Source organism: Betta splendens, chromosome 11, assembly GCF_900634795.4.
Source record: "Betta splendens chromosome 11, fBetSpl5.4, whole genome shotgun sequence".
In the NCBI taxonomy this organism is placed as follows: domain Eukaryota; kingdom Metazoa; phylum Chordata; class Actinopteri; order Anabantiformes; family Osphronemidae; genus Betta; species Betta splendens.
Genome location: NC_040891.2, coordinates 16,315,761 through 16,337,993, shown reverse-complemented (window position 1 = coordinate 16,337,993; position 22,233 = coordinate 16,315,761). Strand labels below are relative to the sequence as shown.

Below are 22,233 nucleotides of genomic sequence, written 5' to 3'. Positions count from 1 at the left end.
ATAAAAAGATAATATGTAGATCCACAGACAATAATCAAGATCAAGACTGGGATATTGAAAGAAGTTGCAGAATATCTTTTCAATAAACGACTACAGGAAACCATCTCTACACCCTGAGGCTAGCACACACCTTGCAGACGACCTAAACAGCTTCTACTGCTGGCTTTGAAAGAACCACCTCACACCTTCTGGCCACACAATAGGCTTCCCCAACATTCACACCCTCACATCATCAGACCCCCTACCTGTACTGAAAATCTGTGAAGATGTCTGCCACCTCCTTCAGAGGCAGAAAATCAGAAAGACTACTGGACCTTACAATGTGTCCACCATCGTGCCCCTCCCTAGGAAGTCCTCCATCACCAGCCTGAACGACTACAGGCCTGTTGCCCTGACGTCTGTGGTCATGAAGACCTTTGAGAGCCTGGTGCTGAGGCATCTGAAGGACATCAAAGATCCCCTGCTGGACCCCCTGCAGTTCACTTACAGGAAAAACAGGTCAGCTGATGATGCAGTAAATCTGGGACTCCACTACATCCTGCAGCACCTGGATCTCACTGGCACATATGCCAGGATCTTGTTCGTAGACTTCAGTTTCAGCTCAGCCTTCAAAGGGATGAAAGGGAACTTATTTTGCACACATTGATCGCTGTCACAGTTAGAGATCAGATGGATGCTGATTGTAATATGTAATGTATCTTGTGTATAAATATGTAATGATCTTTTTAATAAATGAGGCAATTTTCTTCAATGTTTTATTGAATAATATATACATATATTGGTATATTGGATAAATTCATTGTTAAGTTAAGGTCCATGATTAAAAAAATCAAACACACTTTAAAATTATGACCAATATCTATTTAAGAATTACTCTTCGTTTTAATGTAACTACTGTAAGAGTTTAATTATCTTATCTTATCTAACATATATTTACCTAGTGACGTGGTTCAGCTGTTCAGCCTGGACCCACAAAATAGTTAAAAATTAAATTCCCATCCCTTTTGGCTAGTTTATCTGAAGTTGCTATTTTCATATCCTGCCATGGTTTGTACCACTCTTTATATACAGACGTTGTCAGTCATCCAATTAAAAAAACACATTTTCACAATACAGCTATAAAAAATGGTTCCCTGAGCTGTAAATTCTGCTTTTACATGTCACTGGGGTAAGAGGGTATAAGGGATGAAGGATTCGGTGGATGGCGGTAGTGTAAGTTCTAGGACGCAAGCTTCCATAAAACACTAAAGAAGAAAGAAGTAAAAGATGTGAATGCGGGGGTAGGTGGAGGACTAGTAAATAATTAGGGGTGTAGAAACCGACAGATGGCGGTAGTGTAACGTTGAGGATGCAAGCTGGCGTTAAACATAAAAGAAGAAGGAGAGGTAGAAGCTGTAAATTCTAACCGTACGGATGCCCACGTGGCTAAATGGCGGAGAGAAGCAGAAACATGCGGAGTCAAGAGAAAACAGAAGACACGAAGAACGTTCGCGAGAAAATGGCGAGAAAGAGGAGTAAAGATGATTATGAAGAAAAGCCTGAACAGGTAAAACAGCTAGCTGTACTGGAACTGCGTTTATATTAGCCTGTATGTGTATATACACGCATACGCATACATAAACACACCAAGCATTGCTCTGGATTCAGACGGTGAATAAAAACAATTGTCTAGAAGAAACCGCAGAAAAGTTCTGTTGCAGTAGATCTATCAAAGCTTTAACATTAGTTGATTATCCCCAAGGGGATGGGTTAAATGCAGTAGACAAATTTCGTTGTTACATTGTATGTGATAATGACCAGTAAAGGCTTCCTTCCTCCAAGCGCTTGGTAATGGTGGTTCAAACGTAACCGAGTGAACGGTAGCAGCCAGCTTAAAATGGTTGTGTAAAGTCTGATTGCTGTTGCTAGCATTAGCATATAATCAGGACATAACTGCTAACATCTGTTTTACAGTGGTATTTAAACAGTGTTTGTTGTTTCATTAGGTCTTTGACTTTAACGTCATACCTGCAGAGGAAGATGACAAAGACCTGTCAGACAGTGAAGACAGCGTCTACTCAGGACTAGATGATTCTGGGAGTGACAGTGATGAGGAGGGTTCAGATGATGAAGAGGGCTCAGATGAAGATGATGGAATTCAGCAGGTATAGCTCTTAAATCTGACTCATCTGTGAGATCTTCTGGTGTTTGCATATGTCACCTGTTTTTTTTCCCTGTACCAGTTAAAGAAGCCAGAGGTGGCAGTAGGAGTCGCCGCTGCAGAAGATAAAAAGGAAGATGAGTACGAAAATGACTCCTCAGATGAAGAGGTGAGAGAGCTGTTGTCCCGGGTTCTCCCAGGTTCCTCAGCTGGGCCAGTTATTGTTCTCTAACTGGTATTCCAGCTTCATGACATGATGGGCGGGAGAAATATTCACTTTTCTCTGTTACAATCTTCAAGCTTGTTAATGTTATGTCACATTCTCTAATTTTCTGTTATTTTTTATGTATTGTCTGTTTTGTAAACATTTTATTTTCGTTTCTGAATCATTTTTAGGCTATGATCTTTATCTGTTTTCCAACATCTTGTGTACCTTCAAATTTGTGACATTAGCAGTTGTAGTCTGATACCTTCATGGTTCTGCAGGACATTAGGAACACGGTGGGGAACATTCCCATGGAGTGGTACAAGGACTTCCCTCACATTGGCTACGATCTAGATGGAAAAAAGATTTGTAAGCCTATCAGGAATAAGGATGAGTTGGACGAGTTCCTGGACAAAATGGAGAACCCAGACTACTGGTGGGCCTGTTAGCATGACGCTAGCTTTCCTTTTGGTTCAAAATATAGAATGCTAATAGCAATGTTGCTGCAGGAAAACGGTCCATGACAAGAAGACAGGAAGTGATATTGTCCTATCAGATGAGCAGGTGGAGCTAGTGAAACGTCTCCAGAGGGGACAGTTCGGTGACGTCAACTTCAATGAATACCAGGTGAACTATGGAGGCTGCTTTCAGGTTCTATGGTGAACTGGTGAGGCACAGTTCACATGATTTAATGACTCTAAAACTCTTCACTTTAACCCCACAGCCGTCAGTAGATTTCTTCAGTGCAGACGTGATGATCCACCCAGTCACCAACAGACCTGCGGACAAACGCAGTTTCATCCCATCTCTTATAGAGAAAGAAAAGGTAATAAAAGCTTGGCTTCTGCTTGATTTTCACATTCTCCCCCTGTCTCAACTGTGTCACATCTCGTACTTTGTTCAGGTGTCTAAATTAGTCCATGCGATAAAGATGGGCTGGATCAAGCCTCGGCGGGTTGACGATGACAGTAAAGGGCATTGCTATGACCTTTGGGCAAGTGAGGACTCTTCTATTCTGGCTAGACACAGGATGCACCTACCAGCACCAAAGATCCCTCTACCTGGCCACCAGGAATCCTACAACCCCCCTCCTGAGTATCTGTTCAGTGATGAGGAGGTATGTAGTGACATAGCACATATTCAGCTTACTGGACTGTAAAACTGATTCAGCTAACCAGCCTGGGTCTTTGTCTAATCACTTGTATACCCTCCTGCAGCGAGCTTTGTGGGAACAGCAGGACCCAACAGACAGGAAGTTGCCATTTCTCCCAATGAAATTTTCAAGCCTCCGTCAAGTTCCAGCATTTTCTCGCTTCATTCATGAGCGGTTTGAGCGCTGCCTTGACCTTTACCTGTGTCCCCGTCAGCGGAAGATGAGGGTGAGTTTCACTAATTACCCAAGGTAATCTTTGGGTAACAGGGCACAGTGACTGGACCAAGCAGATGTGACCAGGACAGTGTGAAACATTTGAACATATTTGTGAAAACATGAATCCGTATTGAGGTGCTACAACAGCAGCCAGTCAGTAACTTGTCTGCATTTCCACAGGTGAACGTTAATCCAGAAGATCTGATCCCAAAGCTTCCCAAACCCAAAGACCTGCAACCATTCCCCACAACACAGTCCTTGGTAAGCACACTCTAAAGCATATTTGTTAGTAACATCTACAGCGCTAGACGTTGCCCAGAATCCCACTAGATCCGGCTGCGTTGTTGTTTCCAGGGGCATTCGCTCCCACTCTGGTCAGAGTTTGAGTTTCTTTCTTGCTGAAGGAGATTTTTAGCCACAAATCTTTGATCCCTGTCAATCATAACATAAAAGTTTAACTAGAACAAAACACTATGTGGGACTATTTAACTACCAGAACATCTTGGCTGTTTTAGAAGATTACCACAAACTGTTTTGCTCCTCAGACACTTTCAGTAGAGAAGTGAACCAGATTCAGTAGAATTCTGCCCTCACTATGCTTAAAACTAAAACCATTTCAGTACTTCAGTACTATTTGCCTGTTCCGTGTGTGTGTGTGTGTGCGTGTGTGCGTGTGTGCGTGCATGTGTACTCAGGTGTACCGCGGGCACACTGGCCTGGTTCGGTCCATTAGTGTGTCTCCATCTGGACAGTGGCTTGCATCAGGTAGTTTAACCTCTAACATCTGTATCTTGGGTGTGAGGAGTCAAATATCGGGTGCTGACCTGTGTGTGCGTGTGTCCAGGTAGTGATGATGGTTCAGTCAGGTTCTGGGAGGTGTGTTCATCTCGCTGTATGAAGACTGTCCAGGTTGGCGGAGCTGTGAAGAATGTCTCATGGAACCCAAACCCGTCTGTCTGCCTGCTTGCTGTCGCAGTGTAAGAAGGCATCTCACTGTTAGGCTGTGAATCTTTTTGCTTGTTCTTTATCTCTCTCCCTCTCTTCCTCAGGAACTCTATGGTTTTGGTCCTGTCACCCTCTTTGGCAGACAGACAAGTGGTCTCATCATCAGAGCAACTGCTTGTGTCCCAGCAGGAGACAGAGATAATGGAGGGGTTGGGAAATGTTTCTTGGATTGAGGCCGAAGGGGAGGAGCAGTGTCAAGGGATTCGACTCAAAATACAGCATCCCAAGGTGAGCAGAACACACCTTTTTACAGACACACACCTAACACGATTGATACCTGCGTTGGACTTACTGTTCACTGTTTTGACCCTAAGGCAGTCCACCAGGTTGCCTGGCATGCCAGGGGTGATTACCTGGCGTCTGTGATGCCAGATCACTCCAGCCACCTGCAAGTGTTCATCCACCAAATCAGCCGAAGGCGCAGCCAGAACCCCTTCAGGAAGAACAAGGGTCTGGTTCAGTGTGTTTCTTTTCACCCAGTACGGCCCTACTTTTTTGTAGCTACGCAGCGCTCCGTCCGGATCTACAACCTTGTTAAACAGGAAATGACCAAAAAGCTGCAGGCTAACTCAAAGTGGATCTCCAGCATGGCTGTTCACCCTGGAGGTAACCACATCCACCACAAATCTTGGACCTGTTCTTGGCACATCTCTAACTAGATTCAATATCAAGGAGTAATTGTAATATGTTGATTCAGTTCTCTTGGATCTTCTGTCACACTTTAGACTTGTATTAGAAAAACTCGATTCAATGATCTGGCATTGTCTAACAGACACAGAGGCATGGACAGAAATGGGGATAGCTAGACACATGGACAAAGGAGAGAGGGAGACAGGCAGAGATATTAGGTTCACACTTTCAAGCAGGGCCCTAAATCCACCACATAGTTTCTCGGACCTGGTCCTTTAAATGATATGGCATTTCTGCTGAACAGAATGGTGGAATTTCTGATGTGTTTTCAGGCGATCACGTAATCTGTGGGAGCTACGACTGCCGGCTCAGCTGGTTCGACCTTGACCTTTCAACCAAACCTTACAAGATGCTGCGGTAAGTACATGCTGACCACACCTGTAGCTTGTGCTACAGGTGTGGTCAGCAGACCCTGCTGGTCTGAACCCATTCCCAGACCAGCAGGGGGCAGGAACGCCCTATAACTGCAATTAATGTATCCGTGAACTCATCACAGAAGTTGATGTTAATCTGCTGATCGTAGTAATCGTTTCTTTTGTTACTTCCTACAGGCACCATAAAAAGGCAGTAAGAGGTGTGGCCTATCACAGACTTTACCCACTTTTTGCATCTGCGTCTGATGATGGATCTGTGATCGTTTGTCATGGCACAGTTTATAAGTAATACACATAAATGTGCACAAATACTCCATAATCTATCTGATATCTCACTAACCCCCCACAACCCTCCTTCATAGTGACCTGCTGCAAAACCCACTCATCGTCCCAGTCAAGGTCCTCAGAGGTCATGTGCCCACTCATGACCTGGGGGTGTTGGACGTGACCTTCCACCCGACACAGCCCTGGATCTTCTCATCAGGAGCAGATGCCACTATCCGCCTTTTTACCTAGCAAACCAATATCCAACAGCTGTTGCATGAATCACTTGATTGCTGTGAACTACAGTAGTAAACAGTGGTTAATGCAGTTGCTATGTTACCACAGGCCTTCGTAGAAAGAGTGGAACTATATGATGCTTTGTTCTATTTTTAAATAAAGTGTTTCTGTCTGGTTTGATGGTTACTATGGCATTTTTTTTCTTACATGATATAAGATTCAAAAAACTTTATTAATCCCAGAGGGAAATTATTCTTCACACTTTGATTGCCGTCACAGATGGAGGTACACACAAGAAGGACGGGAGATTAAAAATAAAATACGAACGATCATTACTATTGTCTAATTACATCTAATTACTAGCTAAAGTTTAATTATACATATTATTGCATGGATGAAGATCAACTCTTACCCAGAGAGGAGAGAGGAGCCGATGGCCTCCTACAGGTGGCATTCTGTGGAGCATTTAATACTGATCAGCCTCTGGCTGAAGGTGCTCCTCTGTCCAGCCAGACACTGTGTAGGGGGTGGGAGGTGTTGTCTAGGATAGAGAGGAGTTGGACCAGCATCCTCCTCTCAGCTACAGCATGTAGGGGGTCCAGCTCCACCCCCAGAACAGAACCAGTCCTCTTGATCAGTTTGTCTAGTCTGTTACTGTCTGCTACATTCATGCTGCTGCCCCAGCAGACCACAACGTAAAACACTGGACCCACAGACTCATAGATCATCCTCAGCATGGAGCTGCAGACGTTAAAGGACCTGAGCCTCCTCAAGAAATACATCCTGCTCTGAGCCTTCTTGTACACGGCTGAGGAGTTCTTTTTCCAGTCCAGTTTATTGTCCAAGTACACTCCCAGGTATTTAAACTCAGTCACCACCTCCATCTCCTAATTTTTAATAGTGAGAGGGGTGACAGCACTCCCAGATTACCTGAAGTCTATCACCAGCTCCTTAGTTTTACTGATGTTCAGTTGGAGGTGGTTCTTTCCACACCAGTCGACAAAGCTGTTCACCACTTCCTGGTACACTGTGACATCATCCCCCAGGATACGTCCTACAATAGCAGAGTCATCAGAACTTCTGGAGACGACAGGACTCTGAGTTGTACCTGAAGTCTGAGGTGTACAGGGTAAAGAGGAAGGGAGATAATTCAATTATAGATATCTGGAACTACATTTTGCCTAGTAGATAGTCTAATTACAGATATCTATAATTGAATTAAAACTAGTTATAAGTTAGTTTGAGATTTTTAAAATTGTATTTTATATATCCATAAAATGTGGCTAATTATAGATATCTGTAATTGCAAATGTGTCTAAGTAAAAAGTAATTACGAATATCTAAAATGCGACTTAATTTGCCTAGTCAGAATGTAGTTGTGGATATCCTAAATGATAGTTTTGACTAGGCGGAAATACATTTTGGAAACATCTGCAATGTGCAACCTGTCTATCTTATAGATCATCTATCATCTTATAGATTCAATTCTTTTTTTAATTCAATATTATTTATATAGCGCCAAATCACAACAAAGTTATCTCAAGGCACTTTACAAAGTAAGGTAAGTGACCAGTTGGGATAGACAGAGAAAGAAAAGCACAGCAACAACAACCAAGCACAGACAGGATGGTCGGACCAGAGACTGGACACAGGCAGGATGGTTGGACCAGAGACTGGACACAGGCAGGATGGTTGGACCAGAGACTGGGCACACCACAGACACAAAGCTCTGAGTACGATGATACCTGTAGGTGAGAACACAATGGAGGAGAGAGAGAGTGGGGGGGAAGCACACCTACTGGAGAGAAAGAGACAAGTTCAAACGGCAGACAAGCCGTTCAGCAGTCACGTGACGTGTCGACGCCGCTCGTACTCATTGATCACGTGATTTGAAACGCGATCGAGATTCTGCTTGACGACACTTCCGCTTCCGGTCTCGAGTTGGACACTTCTCTCACAGGCTGAATATCCATATTTCCCGAGTCAATGCGGGATATGCGGTTATATGTTCTGTTCCGGCGAAGCGTTGTGAGTGCAAAACGTTAACATGACCGCAGACGGAGTCACGCCGAGCCGCGATGACTGCGTTTACACCAGCTGCTACTGGTCAGTAGTGGGTCATTAATTAAAGACGATATAACGATGTAAAACGAGAAAACATACCAAAAGATTGGTTTATCAAGAAAGATTTTTGTAATAAAATGTTTAAATCACAGAACAGCAGAACTAATGCTGCAGCAGATGTTTTGTTTTCCAATTAGTGAATCAATTAATCGGATCAAAGCTAAGTCTGCACAGCGATTGCTTTCCTCTCCGTCTTGATTCCGACTTGTTGTGACGTCATGCAAGACTAAGCCAGCGATGCTTTGACGAGCCCAAAGAGCGTCTCTTCAGTAACTGAAGTCTGGTGTTTATTCTGCCCGGTAGATCTGTGCGTGCGTAGCCAGATGCGTGCGTGCTTAACCAGATGCGTGCGTGGGTAAACCGAGCTGTGTGTGCGTAACCAGATTTGTTTTGTAGACTTAGTGAGGCTATCTCATGCTTACGTTTATAATTTTATAATAATTTTTTATAATTTAATTATTTTGTTGGAACTCCAATGCCTTTCTAGTTGTCTGGTCCTGTGCTTTAGGCTGCGAATCTCTGAGTTATACCATGTAGCTAACCTCCTCTGATTCACTGACTTCTTCAGAGGAGCCACTGTGTCTAACATTGAATGCAGAGAAGCTGCAGCATCATTTACAAGAAAATCAACCTTTTCATAAGGATTAAGGTGACTGTTCTCCTCCGTGTAGCTACAATACAATGAGGTAAAAGATGATGGAATCATCTGCTTGAACCTGGCAACAGTATTGTTTGATAAACATCTGCTATAGTAAGATTTCTTTCCAGCTACTGCAAGGTTAATTATGTTAAGTTCAAAAGTTAATAAGAAATGGTCAGATAACAGAGGGTTTTGGGGAAGAACAAAAAAATGATCAATTTCAACCCCATATGTCAGGGCAAGATCGAGGGTATGGTTAAAACGATGAGTGGGTTTATTTACATGCTGTGTAAAACCAATAGTTTCTGTTAATGTTAAAAGCAATGCTGAGACAGTTGCTGTCAACATCTACATGAATGTTAAAGTTTCCAATTACAATGATTCAGAGAATTCAGCTAAGAATGCTGCGACTTGGGCTCCACTCTTAGTTGTCACAGAGTAGGGAGACTAAGCAACATGGCCATGTTACTAGAGAACAAACACACCGAATCAATGTTAGCTTTAGTGACTTCCAAATGGTGTAACCAGGCGTCATTAGCTCCTGCGTGTATCTGAACAGCGTACTTACAATTTAAGATTACGCTACGTACTTACTTAGTTTACTACATTTAGACAGGAGCTTAAGATAAGGCTCAATGTCACCCGCTCTGGCCCCAGGCAAACACCTAACTGTGACCGCTGGATTCTCTAACTTCACGTTTCGGACTATGGAGTCACCAATGATCAGAGTGGGTTTCTCAGCGGGTGTGTCGCTGAGTGGGGAAAATCTGTTTGAAACGTGAAGCGGTTGGTGGTGAACCATGGGCGCCTGCCTAAAGCTACGTTTCTTACGAGCGGTCACCCAGTCGTTGCCCAGCTGCCTGGGACCTGCCGGGGGACTGGTAGCAGCTAAGCTAGGAGGCTCCGCACTGGCTAAAGGGGCCTGGCTAGCTGGCCTGTTTTCTAAGATGCGAAGCCGAGACTCTAAGTCTAACAACCTCGCCTCCAACCCTGCAACTAGCGTACACCTATTACAGATGCCATTACCATCACTAAAGGAGGCAGAGGATAAGCTAAACATAAGACACACCGAGCACCGAACAGAGCGAGAGGTAGAGGAAAAGGGGGAAGCCATAGCAAGAAAGTAAGCTAGGTGCTAAGCTAGCAGAGAAAACACTAGATAACAGTGAAGATTAGCAGGGCGTTTAATGAAAAGAATGGATGCTTGAGTATTATAAGCTTGTTTTGCATCTCTAAGCAGTCGCTACCATATATAAGGCAATATTATTTAGAAAAGAGTGGAGAGTAACGGCGTATACAGGTAGCGGCAGCAAACCTCAGTAACCGGAAATGACACCATACGATTACCGCCAGTCAGCCCCCATTCATGCAGTCCACCTGAGTGGAAATCTTCTGCGTTGTCACGTCAAAGGACTGCGACAACTTCCTTGCTTATTAACCAATCAGAGCGTGGAGGAAAATTACGGTCACGTTATTTTACTTGTAAATTTAGCCACGATTTGTGCGTAATTTTAATGCCCCAAATTATAGGTGTAAGCATGGTATAGCCCCACTAAGTCTACAAGTACAAATCTGGTTACGCACGCACAGATTGGTTTATGCATGCACAGGCCTAGCTACGCACGCAGGCATCTAGTTACGCATGCAAAGATTGGTTTACGCATGCACAAATCTAATCTGATTTAACCTAAGTTGACTCCATAGTTTCTGTATTTAATTGCAATTTTTATCCCTTTCATGTCAGGGAGGAGCTGCCTCCTCACAGCTACACTCACTCAGCCAGAAGATGTCTGGGTTTGAGAATAAAAGATTATTTTGAACTTTGACCTCAACCATGGGCTGTTTCCATCACTGATCTATGTAGATTAGTTGACACATTATCTCATAAGTCCTTTCAGAAGGCTGTATTTGTTGTTAATATTTATTGAATAATATTTAAAACCACAACTCACCATGTTTTATTAACCATGGAATCCTGGTTTAAGGAAGCACTGACACGAGAACATTTTAACAGGGCTGTTTAATGTTTATTCATAGGTTCTGTTCTTTCTGCACTTGATTTGTAGTGAGGAAAATGTTTGGAAACTCTGTGACTTTATCAGAAGGGAGAGAACCGCACCGATGGAACAGCTGTTTGTAGTTTTTATTTCTAACGAAAACAGGATGGTGAGAACATGAATATTGGTCCAATACATGCATGTGTCATGTTCTTTAAAACACAGACCTGAGGATTTCTGTTTGTTCTCAGGTTCCTCTGTGGAAACAGAAGTCCGGACATGGAGACCAGCCAGTGATCTGGGTCGGTGGTGTTTACTGTTCGTTACTTTTCACATGTTTCAAAGCAGACTTAATGAGAAATAAAATACAGTGGTAGAAACTGTTTGATATGTAGACATCAACACAGAAGAAGCAGTAAGAGTCCAGCTGTGTGCGTCTTTTTACCAAAAATAATTCACATTTTGTGGAAAGTTCTGGTAGCTAGAATTTCCTGAATATAAGTCTTAAGGAGACTGACATAAAGATGGAAGAGTAAGGAAGAGCTCTGCAAATATATGGTGGGACCCAGAGATGCGATTTAGAACAAGTAGGGAGGGTTGAGGACGGAGCATGGAGCACTGTAGTGAGCCGAGGAGTAGGAGGCCAGAAGGAGACACTGGTATAGTGAATGAGGTGCGAGAGATCGTGATGAAGTAGTCTAAGGAGTGCAGACAGGACATTGTAGTCGGTGGGTCGGGCTGGTATTAATGACCTTGTCATGTATTCCAGGATTACCACGTGATTCTGCTGCAGCTTGGTCTTCAGTACGACTCTATGATTTATGATCTGGACTCTTTGCTGTCATTTCCCTGCAGCCTAAAACTGTATGGTGCAGAGGCCCTGCGCTCAGACCACAACATCCGACCCAAGTACCACAGGTAACGCAGCCGCAGGTCTGCCCTGTGTTGGTAGCCTGGTGTCACCAATACATGTATATATCAGTGTCTGTGCAGGAAATGACGACACAGCACCTTGTACCTGTCTCATCAAATAGGAAGTTGCGAGTAGTACCTGCAAACACATTCCTGTCGAACTTTGCTTCTGATCGATCACACATGAAGAACCAGGACGGATCCTGGAGGATGCCCCCACCGCCATACGCCCCCATTCACACCACAGGTCACATGCCATTTGTTGTTTCTTCAGCATGTGTGATGATCTAAATGTGTGACCTTGTGATCATGTGTTTGCTCCTCAGAGAGTCATATGAACTTGAACGACTTCATCAGTATGGACCCTGCTGTTGGGATGGGGACAGTCTTCAGTCTGACCCAGTTTCTGCAGAAATTCACGTCCAGCTCCCTATCAGCAACAGCTTCACCGTCGTAGCTGCAGAATGTGTGACTGTTGCCGCACGACCACGACATTTTCGACAATTTGTCCAAACACAGACAAACATGGCTGACTTTTGGTTTAAGTTTGTTTACTATTTCATAGAGCTCATTTTTCTCTATTGGTGAGAGCTCATTGGGGGTTGTACGGGTGTAACTAATGAAACTGGAATAGCCATAGAAACCATAGATTAAATCAATCATAAAGCCACGCCCATGCAATTAGATAGGATTATATAAAAATATGTGCAGAGCATATATTCTATAGCCCTGTTAGGATCTAATAGAATCTGACAGAGGTGTGCAGCGGAGCGAGAACCAGCAAGACAGCCTGACTGTCTGCCTGAGCTCTAAAGATTGAACCTAAAAGTAAACGGCTGTTTCTGTGGTGATGCGCGGCTGGCCAACATTACCTACAAAATGATGAAATGAATTATTGAATTAGAATTGGACTTGCTGCGAGCCAGGCTAGTGCACAATGTTAGCAACATAAGGTAACTCTACTCCCGACAGTCCAAAACATGACAAGCAGCAGCTTATAACGTTACTCAAACTTCACAGTGCAAGCAGATGAGAAAGTTGTCTTTTGTGTAATTTATTATAAAAAATGAAGGAAAATAAAAATAATGGGGAAAGCAAATCAAAAACATGGATGTTGATTGTGCACATCAACCAACCAAAAAGCAGCAGGGGAGATCAGAGCATACATCACAAAGATATGATGCCAAGATTCCACAATCCTCAAGTTGCCTTTTAACCCCTCTGTCCGACTATGGTGGAACATCTGTGTAGCCCAATCAGACTGCATGCACCATCTCATCCCTGAGATGCTTACATTCTCACACCTGCATTGATGGCGTCTGACTATCAGAGAGGAAGCAGCGCTAAGTCTCAAAAGACAGAGACACAATTCCCGGCCTTGGGTTTTGGGGGTCCAGAGTCTATCTATGAAATGTCAAATACATAAAACAGATGGAAGACAAAGATTAGATTAAGATATTGCACTACATAAGTCATAAATCACATAACCGCATAGAATTCAATTTTAATTATATAGCGCCAATTCACAACAAAGTTATCTCAAAGCACTTTACAAAGTAAGGTTTAAGACCTCATACAACTAAACCCAACAAATCCCACATACAGCAAGCATTTAATTTGACCGCAACAGTGGAGAGGAAAAACTCCCTCTCTAACAAGGAAGAAACCTCCAGCAGAACCAGGCTGGATGTGGGTGGCCATTTGCCTCGATTGGTTGGGGTGAGGGGATAGAGAGAGAGAAAAGCACAGCAACAAGCAACAACAAAGCACAGGCAGGATGGTCGACCAGAGACTGGACACAGGATAGTTGGACCAGGGACTAGACACAGGCAGGATAGCCGGATCCGCAGCTGCCCATCACAGACACAAAGCTCTGAGTCCAATGATACCTGTAGGTGAGGACAGAGTGGAGGACAGAGAGAGAGAGAGGGGGGAGAAGCGCAACTACTGGAGAGAATGAGACAAGGTTAGTTGAACATAGAACGATGATGGGAGGTTATTGGACAGAAGAGATAGAAGGAAACAGGAGCTCAGTGTATAAATTAGGTCTTTAAGATAAGGTGCTTTATCATTGAGTACTTTGTAGGTGAGTAGGAGAATTTTATCCTACATTTTACAGGCAGCCAGTGCAGAGAAGCTAATGTAGGATAAATGTGATCTCTCTTTCCAAGTCCCATAAGAACTCTGGCTGCAGCATTTTGAATATGCTGTAGGCTTTAAGAGCTGTTTGAACATCCTATGAGTAAGCAGTTACAGTAGTCCAGGCTAGAGGTAACAAATACATGAATCAGTTTCTCTGCATCGCTCTGAAAGAGGATGGTTCTGATTTTAGCTATGTTTCTAAGATGAAGGTAGGCGGTTCTAGAGATTTGTTTAATGTATTATGTTAAAGAGAGATCCTGGTCAAAGGTGACACCAAGGTTCCTCACAGTGGAATCTGAAGCTAATGTTATACCATCCAGGGTGGCTATCTGACTCAATAGTGTCTCTCTCAGATTTTTAGGCCCAACAATGAGAATTTCAGTTTTACCTGAATTTAGTTGGAGGAAGTTTTGGGACATCCAGGATTTTATGTCTTTTAAGCAACTCTGGATTTTGACTAGTTCATCTGTTTCATTTGGTTCCAAAGATATATATAGCTGGGTATCATCTGCATAACAATGAAAATTAATAGAATGCTTCCTAATAATCTCACCTAGAGGACACATGTACAGGCTGAACAGAATGGGACCAAGCACAGAACCCTGTGGTACTCCATAGCTAATCCTTGTCCAATGCAATCCAATGCAGTTTACATTTATTTTGTTGGAACCCCACTGCCTTTCTAGTTGTCTGGTCCTGTGCTTTAGGGTGCGGATCTCTGTGTTACAGTATACCATGGAGCTAACCTCTCATGTGCCTTTTTCTGGAGTGAAGTTAGCTGCGTGTACAGGCTAATTATTCGTGGTTTGCCCTTGTTTCCTTAACATCTTCAGTGCCTTTCTTCTGTTGCCCGCAGCTTCTCTTATGACAAGTGACAGGCTTTTATCACCCAAAAGTTGTTGATAAGTTGAGCGTATGCGTCTTCATTTTTAGAGACGTTGTTGTTTGCACTGGCAGCCTCACCTTCCGCTGATGTGGTTCCTTTAGATTCAAGTCCTTTAGGCCAAGCATCCGCCCTCTGAGCAGAATTTGAGCAACCTGGCAGAAAGGAGGTCATTAATGCCATGCCAAGGTTTAACAAACCAGCACTATAAAAGTTAAGTTGAAAATGTGTTTGCTCCAAACACCATTACAACTGATCTAACTACCTCTATATATTGTTTACGTTTGTGAAGGTTGTGAGATACATAGGAAATACTGGACATTTCATTAATCTGCTATTTTAGATACCACCTAGAGTGGTGTCAAAGAAAACAGCTGCATCCTCCATCTGTATAGCAGCTGCACTGCTTCTGATGTCTTCCAAAACATGATGAAGACAACAAAGATCCTCACATCTCCCCAGCCAACTGCCCATGACTGTACCTGTTCTACTCCAGAAACTATGCCTTCAACATAACTATGAATCCTACCCATTTATCCCGTGGTCTGCATATTGAACTGTGAAGATAACTTATCCAGCATTTTAGCGCTGGTGCATTGGTTGAACCATTTTTGAGGGAAAACAGACAAATGTTTTATAATATTTCAACGTTTGAGGTATTGCCACGAAAACAATAATTTAGGTATTTCACAGGTAGTCCAAGTCCAACATAGGTGCCTTGTCCCTCAAGAAACACTGCCCTAATCCACAAGACCAGGGAAGATGGGATGATAACTTGGACTCTTCACCCTAGACATCCCCAGCACCAGCTAACAATACTTCTCTAGGCTAGATACCTGCAACGAGATACACACAGACAGTACTGTCAAATTTATAAAGAAAAAAATCAATAACTACATTTCTATTAGTTACATATTAGCACTTGATATATCATACACCTTACTAAAAGAAATAAAAATATATTAGGTTAATATGTATTTAGAACCAAAACTATGTTTGTAAACCAGAGTTCCCAGGTACGCTATGATTAATCTAAATAGTAAAATGTTCTAAAATTGTATGAATTTCTGAGATACTGATTTATTCCATGCATGTGTAGTGTTTGATATACTGTAAATTAAATGTTATCTGTAATGAATACACATTCAATCATACTGGCTCCAGTCCTGGATCATCAACCATACATGACAGTAGGTTTGGTAACTGGTTCAGCCATCTTGAGGTAAGACTTATCGAAATTTTAATTTTAAATACCATGTCACATTAATAAAAGTATTAAACACGTGCAATATCTTGACAGCAAAAGTTGCTGTCACACCATGCCTCTAAGCATTTACTGTTCCCACAATGGCACTTAAACAAATACGACAATATATGCTGCAGCTGAAGACCCCATTATGGAGAAATTATTTTGACACAGCAGCAGCACGAGAAAGAAAAAAAATTTTAAATAAAGTCTAAAAGTTAATATTAGTTTATCAAGCTATGCTCCTAAACAGGCTGTAGTAGTGTTATGAATATTCTGTTAATTAATTCAGGCTGCTTATTGGCAACCATTAGCAGCCACTAATCAAGTTGTGTATTAAATAAATTAAATTAAATTAAATGTGAAATTGCCAGTTAGACGTACCTTGCACCAGTCCAATGCAGTAACCAACCTGACATGAGCAGCATGACACAATGAGGTGACAATGACCCGGCACAGAGTGCTGGGTTGCAGGAGTCTGTAAAGGGAGGCAGAAGGGCAGCACAGGTGTGGCGAGTTGGGCTGATTGCCAGAAGTCTACTGAGAGAAAGAGAGGGAGTGGGCATGGTCCAAATCCGAGGCATGGCATGGTCAGGGAGAAGGTGTGTTCCAGGGTAAAAAAACAGGATGGCTGGCAGAGCCAGCCCAGGATCGTGACAGAATGTGAGGATGCATGGGTGAATAAGAAGCTGGTGTAAAGTGTTTTGGATCCCGGAAAGGGTGTATAAATGCGCTATATAAATGTGGACCATTTACCATTTACCATTTACACTACGTGAGAATTACTCCACTTAAGGCACCAAACTCAGGCACACAAAAACCCAACATACATAGGAGACAGAGACATGGATCAGGGTACGAGAGAGCCTGGGAGGTAGGAGAGTCGTCTTCACTGTCGTCCCTGGATTGACGGCACCCCTGGATCTCCCCTGTCCCTGGATCTCCCCCGTCTAGTGGGGGTTGGAGAGAATTTGGAAATATATCTGCTCTTTTGAATGAGAGGATGATAAAGGAAGAATTGCGGTATCAGCACACGGTTGCGGAGTCTGAGGAAGTAAGGAGGAAAGCAGAACAGCCTGAGAAATGGTACAGGGGGTGGTACAGGCCATCCAGTCATCCTGCTGCAGCCAGGTTTCAGTGAGACAGAACAGATCTATGTGATGGTCACTTATGAAGTTATTTGATAACAGAGATCTGATATTCAATAAACCACACTTTATTAACTTGTTGTTACTTTGATTTGATTTTTCATTAAATTCTGGTAAGTCACTCCTCTTTGATTTGTTTGTGATTTGTATAATATAGGTGGTCAAGGAGCAGACACAGTCAAGAGGGGTTGGCGGCTGTAGAGAACATGCAGAGAGGCGTGACTCGTGCATCCTGGGCTCCACTCTGAGTTGTCACAGCGTATGGAGGCTAAGCAACAGCCCAGGTTTTTCCCCAAAACTGCACCAATTAGCCACAAAGCCCACATCGTTTGCTGGACACCACCTAGACAACCAGCAGTGGAGCGATGAAAACCAACTATACTGTACATGTCAAGGGGCGGCAGTGAAAGGACCCACATGCGCAGCACGGAGGCAGGGTTATGATCAAAAGGAAGTTTATTTTCCAAAGCACGGTCAGACGGTCCAGGTCATACACGGGAGGGTTTAAAGCAGTAACAAGGGGAGCAGGCAATCTCGAGTCCAATGTCCAGGCAGGGTTCGTACACAAAGAGGCTCAGCGAAAGTACAGGCAGGGATGAGACAAACTCACGGTCAGTAGCAGTCCAGGGTCAGGCGATGAAACATGCATACACTCATGGAACTCGAATACGCTGATGAAACTGGGGCACTGAAGAAACACAACAATCTGGCAGGGAACTAAGGACACAGGTGGTGGTTAAATACAACGGGACTCGATTACTGATGACGTGCAGGTGTGAATAATGACCGGGTGAAACAAGAACAGCTGTGACGTGACATAACCCGGAAGTGAAGCTAGAACACAAAACAGAGACCGGGAGACTACCAAAATAAAACAGGAAACTGGGATCGAAAACAGAAAAGTCCTTTCAAAATAAAACCAAGAACGAAAACCTGACAGTACCCCTCCCTCTAGGGCGTCTTCCACGGCGCCCACGGAAGCCCCCCCCCCCGAACCAGGGCGGGCGGAGGGTGGACACAGGAGGAGGGACTGAATCCCTCCCCTTCCAGGCAGACAAGCAGGGTGGGTGGAGGGAGGACCGGAGGAGGGTCAAAACAAGAGTCCACAGAACCAAAACCGAAAGTCCATGACAGGGAGAACAGAGTCCAGGAGTTCCTCACGAGGGTGGTGGCAGGAGAGTCCACCACGACGGCTGGCGAGGTCCGGGAGAGCAGGGCTGAGCCCAGCCCCCTCCCCGACGGAGATGCTCCGGGGTCCCAGGGTCGCGGCGGACGACGACGGCAGAGGCTTCGCCATCGTCGTGGCAGGCGGGGACTCACCCCAGGCGAACGGCCGTGGCGGTGGCGGAGTCGAGGCGGACGGCGCCGAAGGAGGCAACGCCATCCAATCAGCAGGCGAAGCCGAGGGCGAGGCCACCAGTCCGGCAGCCGAGACCAGGACGAGGCAGGAACCGATGCAGGTGCGGCCGGAGCCGAGCCGCCAGGAACCGATGCAGGTGCGGCCGGAGCCGAGCCGCCAGGAACCGATGCAGGTGCGGCCGGAGCCGGGCCGCCAGGAACAGATGCAGGTGCGGCCGGAGCCGAGCCGCCAGGAACCGATGCAGGTGCGGCCGGGGCCGAGCCGCCAGGAACAGATGCAGGTGCGGCCGGGGCCGAGCCGCCAGGAACAGATGCAGGTGCGGCCGGGGCCGAGCCGCCAGGGACCGATGCCGGTGCAGCGGGAGCTGCGACGGGAACGACCCCCTCCTGGAGGTCCGCCGGGACTGCGACGGGCGCGACCCCCTCCTGGGGGTCCGCCGGGACTACGACGGGCGCGACCCCCTCCTGGAGGTCCGCCGGGACTGCGGCTGGCGCGACCCCCTCCTGGAGGTCCGCCGGGACTGCGGCTGGCGCGACCCCCTCCTGGAGGTCCGCCGGGACTGCGGCTGGCGCGACCCCTCCTGGAGGTCCGCCGGGACTGCGGCTGGCGCGACCCCCTCCTGGAGGTCCGCCGGGACTGCGGCTGGCGCGACCCCCTCCTGGAGGTCCGCCGGGACTGCGGCTGGCGCGACCTCCTCCTGGAGGTGCGCGGGAACTGCGGCTGGCGCGACCTCCTCCTGGAGGTGCGCGGGAACTGCGGCTGGCGCGACCTCCTCCTGGAGGTGCGCGGGGAACTGCGGCTGGCGCGACCTCCTCCTGGAGGTGCGCGGGAACTGCGGCTGGCGCGACCTCCTCCTGGAGGTGCGCGGGAACTGCAGCTGGCGCGACCTCCTCCTGGAGGTGCGCGGGAACTGCAGCTGGCGCGACCTCCTCCTGGAGGTGCGCAGGGGCTGCAGCTGGCGCGACCTCCTCCTGGAGGTGCGCAGGGGCTGCAGCTGGCGCGACCTCCTCCTGGAGGTGCGCAGGGGCTGCAGCTGGCGCGACCTCCTCCTGGAGGTGCGCAGGGGCTGCAGCTGGCGCGACCTCCTCCTGGAGGTGCGCAGGGGCTGCAGCTGGCGCGACCTCCTCCTGGAGGTGCGCAGGAACTGCAGCTGGCGCTGCCTCCTCCTGGAGGTGCGCAGGAACTGCAGCAGGCGCTGCCTCCTCCTGGGGGCCGGCGGGCGCTGCGGCTCCGAGGGTGAGAGGGACTGGAACGACCTCTCTCGGGCCGACAGGAACGGGGCCTGGGGCGACCTCTACTTGGCCTACGGGAACGCCCTCAACTTGGCCTACGGGAACGCCCTCAACTTGGCCTACGGGAACGCCCTCAACTTGGCCTACGGGAACGCCCTCAACTTGGCCGACAGGAACGACCTCTACTTGGCCGACAGGAACGACCTCTACTTGGCCGACAGGAACGACCTCTACTTGGCCGACAGGAACGACCTCTACTTGGCCGACAGGAACGACCTCTACTTGGCCGACAGGAACGACCTCTACTTGGCCGACAGGAACGACCTCTACTTGGCCGACAGGAACGACCTCTACTTGGCCGACAGGAACGACCTCTACTTGGCCGACAGGAACGACCTCTACTTGGCCGACAGGAACGACCTCTACTTGGCCGACAGGAACGACCTCTACTTGGCCGACAGGAACGGCCGCAACATGGCCGACAGGAACGGCCGCAACATGGCCGACAGGAACGGCCGCAACATGGCCGACAGGAACGGCCGCAACATGGCCGACAGGAACGGCCGCAACATGGCCGACAGGAACGGCCGCAACATGGCCGACAGGAACGGCCGCAACATGGCCGACAGGAACGGCCGCAACATGGCCGACAGGAACTGGGACGGCGTCTTTACTCGAGACGGCGGCGCTGCTCTCAGACTCCTCACTGGAGCCGGCGGCGCTGCTCTCAGGCTCCTCACAGGGGCCGGCAGGGACTGAAACGGCGTCTCCTCTGGAGCTGGCATGGCTACTTGCCGCTGCCGAGCTCGACGGAACAGACGTCGGGCCTGATCGGATGTGCATAGCACCTGTGCGACAGGTGGTGCCCTCTGGTTGGGACACGACCTGCGCGTGACTGAACTGAACCGGGACAGGAACGTGACTGGACTGAACTGAACCGGGACAGGAACGTGACTGGACTGAACTGGAACCTGGACAGGAACGTGACTGGACTGAACTGGAACCTGGACAGGAACGTGGCTCGACTGTACTGGAACCTGGACAGGAACGTGGCTCGACTGTACTGGAACCTGGACAGGAACGTGGCTCGACTGTACTGGAACCTGGACAGGAACGTGGCTCGACTGTACTGGAACCTGGACAGGAACGTGGCTCGACTGTACTGGAACCTGGACAGGAACGTGGCTCGACTGTACTGGAACCTGGACAGGAACGTGGCTCGACTGAACTGGGGCCGGAACAGGACTCGACTGAACTGGGGCCGGAACAGGACTCGACTGAACTGGGGCCGGAACAGGACTCGACTGAACTGGGGCCGGAACAGGACTCGACTGAACTGGGGCCGGAACAGGACTCGACTGAACTGGGGCCGGAACAGGACTCGACTGAACTGGGGCCGGAACAGGACTCGACTGAACTGGGCTCGACTGAACTGAGACCTGGGCTGGGCTCGGCTGGACTGAGACCTGGGCTGGGCTCGACTGTACTGGGCTCGACTGGACTGGGCTCGACTGGACTGGGCTCGACTGGACTGGGCTCGACTGGACTGGGCTCGACTGGACTGGGCTCGACTGGACTGGGCTCGACTGAACTGGAACCGGGACTGGGCTCGACTGAACTGGAACCGGGACTGGGCTCGACTGAACTGGAACCGGGACTGGGCTCGACTGAACGGGAACCGGGACTGGGCTCGACTGGACTGAAGACTGAACGGGGCTCGGCTGGACTGGAGACTGAACAGGGCTCGGCTGGACTGGAGACTGGGCAGCACGCGGCTGAACTGGGGATTGGGCAGCACGCGGCTGAACTGGGGACTGGGCTAAACACGACTGAGCTGGAGACTGGGCTAAACACGACTGGGCTGGAGACTGGGCTAAACACGACTGGGCTGGAGACTGGGCTAAACACGACTGGGCTGGAGACTGGGCTAAACACGACTGGGCTGGAGACTGGGCTAAACACGACTGAGCTGGAGACTGGGCAAAACACGGCTGAACTGGAGACTGAGCGGCGCGCGGCTGGACTGGAGACTGAGCAGCGCGCGGCTGAACTGGAGACTGAGCAGCGCGCGGCTGGACTGGAGACTGAGCAGCGCGCGGCTGGACTGGAGACTGAGGACCGTGTGGGAGCAGGAAATCCTCCCAGGGAAACAACCATGGAGCTGGGCAGGTTGGTGCAGGCACGACGATCCGACGGGGCGGGGAGGAGGAAACCGAAACCATCGGCGGTGCGACCGGCGCTGGCGTGGTGCAGAGCGCGTCGCTT

The 22,233-nt window shown here is 47.5% G+C and overlaps 2 protein-coding genes and 1 long non-coding RNA gene across 4 annotated transcripts; 2 read left to right on the top strand and 1 right to left on the bottom strand.

Moving 5' to 3' along the window:
- Positions 1-1,291: 1,291 nt before the first annotated feature.
- bop1 (BOP1 ribosomal biogenesis factor) lies at positions 1,292-6,461 on the top strand. The gene is made up of 16 exons (XM_029167543.3): positions 1,292-1,546; positions 1,986-2,144; positions 2,223-2,309; positions 2,627-2,781; positions 2,855-2,972; positions 3,070-3,171; positions 3,250-3,462; positions 3,563-3,724; positions 3,895-3,975; positions 4,410-4,479; positions 4,559-4,691; positions 4,764-4,947; positions 5,034-5,325; positions 5,682-5,766; positions 5,961-6,068; positions 6,146-6,461. Exons 1-16 carry the CDS (start codon positions 1,430-1,432, stop codon positions 6,297-6,299), a joined length of 2,220 nt encoding a protein of 739 aa, XP_029023376.1. The 5' UTR covers positions 1,292-1,429; the 3' UTR covers positions 6,300-6,461.
- Positions 6,462-6,497: 36 nt separating this feature from the next.
- Positions 6,498-8,200, bottom strand: LOC129604811 (uncharacterized). 2 transcript variants are annotated; one of them, XR_008696061.1, is made up of 2 exons: positions 7,908-8,200; positions 6,498-7,399 (listed from the first exon to the last, which is right to left on the bottom strand). It is a non-coding gene; the product is annotated as an uncharacterized LOC129604811 (long non-coding RNA). The 2 variants fall into 2 exon arrangements; XR_008696060.1 differs by having other exon boundaries at positions 7,921-8,200.
- ntaq1 (N-terminal glutamine amidase 1) lies at positions 8,195-17,451 on the top strand. Its single transcript, XM_029167466.3, has 6 exons — positions 8,195-8,390; positions 11,115-11,214; positions 11,297-11,347; positions 11,815-11,963; positions 12,080-12,204; positions 12,284-17,451. Exons 1-6 carry the CDS (start codon positions 8,332-8,334, stop codon positions 12,412-12,414), a joined length of 615 nt encoding a protein of 204 aa, XP_029023299.1. The 5' UTR covers positions 8,195-8,331; the 3' UTR covers positions 12,415-17,451.
- Positions 17,452-22,233: the final 4,782 nt, after the last annotated feature.